The sequence below is a fragment of the Argentina silus genome, assembly GCF_951799395.1.
Source record: "Argentina silus genome assembly, chromosome: 16".
Taxonomy (NCBI): domain Eukaryota; kingdom Metazoa; phylum Chordata; class Actinopteri; order Argentiniformes; family Argentinidae; genus Argentina; species Argentina silus.
In genome coordinates, this window is record NC_139670.1 from 6,352,374 (window position 1) to 6,354,873 (window position 2,500).

At 47.6% G+C, this 2,500-nt stretch overlaps 1 protein-coding gene across 1 annotated transcript in view; it reads left to right on the forward strand.

Moving 5' to 3' along the window:
- ankfn1a (ankyrin repeat and fibronectin type III domain containing 1a) overlaps positions 1-2,500 on the forward strand; it is a gene marked incomplete at both ends in the record, with an annotated part of 26,903 nt that overhangs the window by 18,578 nt on the left and 5,825 nt on the right. Inside the window, 2 exons of the mRNA XM_083687619.1 lie at positions 882-1,050; positions 2,166-2,332. Coding sequence (XP_083543745.1) covers positions 882-1,050; positions 2,166-2,332 — 336 coding nt within the window. The remainder of the gene's footprint in view (positions 1-881; positions 1,051-2,165; positions 2,333-2,500) is intronic.

Genomic DNA, 2,500 nt, shown 5'->3' on the forward strand with positions numbered 1-2,500 from the left:
CACCGATTTGTCAGGTGCTTCTCTGGTATTTTGTACCGTAGCTTGGCCTTAACGTTTATAGGCCCCTACTGTTCCTCTGAACACAGTGCTCTCGTTTGGAAGTTGTTTACATCATAAATCAACTCTCCTCATCCCCTGGCTCCCACTTTTATAGACATGTCTCTCTCTCTCTGAGCGAGACAGCTCTCTCCTGCAGTTCTCTCATTATTCCTGATGAAGCAGAACAACCGTAAACTCCCAAGGTGATGCTTTGCAAAGTAAAACCTCAAACAAAGCCAGTTTGAATTGTTTCGATGTCATGTTGTGCAAAATCATAGACATAACCTGGATCTGTGTGTGTGTGTGTGTGTGTGTGTGTGTGTGTGTGTGTGTGTGTGTGTGTGTGTGTGTGTGTGCGTGTGTGCGTGTGCGTGTGCGTGTGTGCGCGCAGCAATGTGTGTGGATGCAGCAATCGCGCTATTCGGTCACGGCTTTTCACTGTCCTGGCGCCCCACTGGTGGAACAAGCTTCCCACTGCTGTCAGGACTGCAGAGTCACTACCTATCTTCCGCCATAGACTGAAGATCCATCTCTTCAGGCTACAGTTTGATTGTGCCTCCTAAAGACCTCTTCATCCCCATTACCTCCCCGTACAGTTTCTCGACTGTAAATAAAAAAAATAAAAAAAATAAAAAAAGTAATTCTTCCTTTTCTAGCATTGTGACTGCCAATGGCCCCTGGTCCTAGCATAGATTACTTTTTCTTATGATGACTGATGAACAGATGATTCACTGATGAACAAACGTATTTTGTTGTAAGTCGCTTTGGATAAAGGCGTCTGCTGAATGTCTAAAATGTAAATGTAAAATGTAAATGTAAAATGTAAATGTGTCTCATCGCAGGCCAAGCATTTCCGAATCTACACCCAGGAGGTACTGGAGCTGGGTCACGGCGTCTCCTTCCTGCTTCTGTTACCAGCGGCTGACGTCGTGTGTACGGCCCCCGGCCAGAGCAACCCCTACACACCCCACTCTGGCTTCCTCAACCTCCCCCTCCAAATGTTTGAGCTGGGTAGGCCTCCATTGCCTTCTCTCACCCCCTGTCTCCCTTTTCAAATCCCCCTGTCCTCCATCTCTCCATCTCCATGTTTGAATCTGCCTGCTTTTCCTCCCCGCTCTCTCCCTGTCTGCCCCTCTTCCTCTCTCTCTCTCTCTCTCTCTCTCTCTCTCTCTCTCTCTCTCTATCTCTCTCTTTGGTAGAATCAGCATTTTCCTCTCTTCCTTCTTTCTCTTTCAGAACATACAGAATGAGATAGGTACACATCCCTCTGTCTCCCCCCCCTCTCCCCCTTCTGTTAGCTCAGTGGCTAAAGGACATATCCCTCTGTCTCCCCCCACCCCCCCGCCTCCCCACTCCCTCCCCTTATGTTAGTTCAGTGAAGGAGAATCCACAGATTCCTCTCTGGTCCCTCCGGAGACACTCTAAATCACTCTCTGGGTCCGAAGGCTGTAGGCTGTTGGCTGTAGGCTGTTCGCTGTAGGCTGTTGTAGGCTGTTGGCTGTTGGCTGTTGGCTGTAGGCTGTTGATCTGTAGGCTGTTGGCTGTAGGCTGTAGGCTGTAGTCTATAGGCTGTTGGCTGTAGGCTGTAGTCTATAGGCTGTTGGCTGTAGACTGTTGGCTGTAGGCTGTTGGCTGTAGGCTGTAGGCTGTAGGCTGTTGGCTGTAGGCTGTAGGCTGTTGACTGTAGGCTGTTGGCTGTAGACTGTAGGCTGTTGGCTGTATGCTGTAGGCTGTTGGCTGTTGGCTGTAGGCTGTTGTAGGCTGTTGGCTGTAGGCTGTTGGCTGTAGGCTGTAGACTGTAGGCTGTAGGCTGTTGGCTGTAGGCTGTAGGCTGTAGGCTGTATGCTGTAGACTGTATGCTGTTGGCTTTACAACTTTTTGTAGAGGACCAATAACACCACATCATTTGACTGGCTTCATCTTTTAACTGATAAAAGGAAGATCCTAGTTTTTTCTTCTTTTTTTTTCCTTTTACATCATTATTATTTTTAAACAAGAATCCATTTCAACCATGAATGTACAATATCTTTCTGAGCTTTTTTGAGCTATGAACTATTGTTGAACACTGACACATATTCCTCAGCTCAACTAAAGTAAGGAACATGTCATTGTGTCTCCACCTCCAGTTCACTTCTGTGCCTACAAGGAGAAGTTCATCAGTCTGTACTGTCGCCTGTCCTCTGTCCTGGACCTGGATGCCCTCATTACCCAGCAGGCACTGCGAGAGGCCATCTCCGACATAGAGGTCACAACCGCCAAACAGAGGCACCAGCATATACTGGACTACGTGCAGGTAGGGGCATGTGGATTTTACTTACACCTGTTCACTACACTTTAAGTCAGTGCACACTATGTGTAGTGTTCTTAATTAGTTGCAATTCAAATACGTTCTTCAGGGAAGGCATTCATCACAGCCATTGGCCGGAACCATTTAAGCTATCAGGAGTTAACTGTGTGTTTG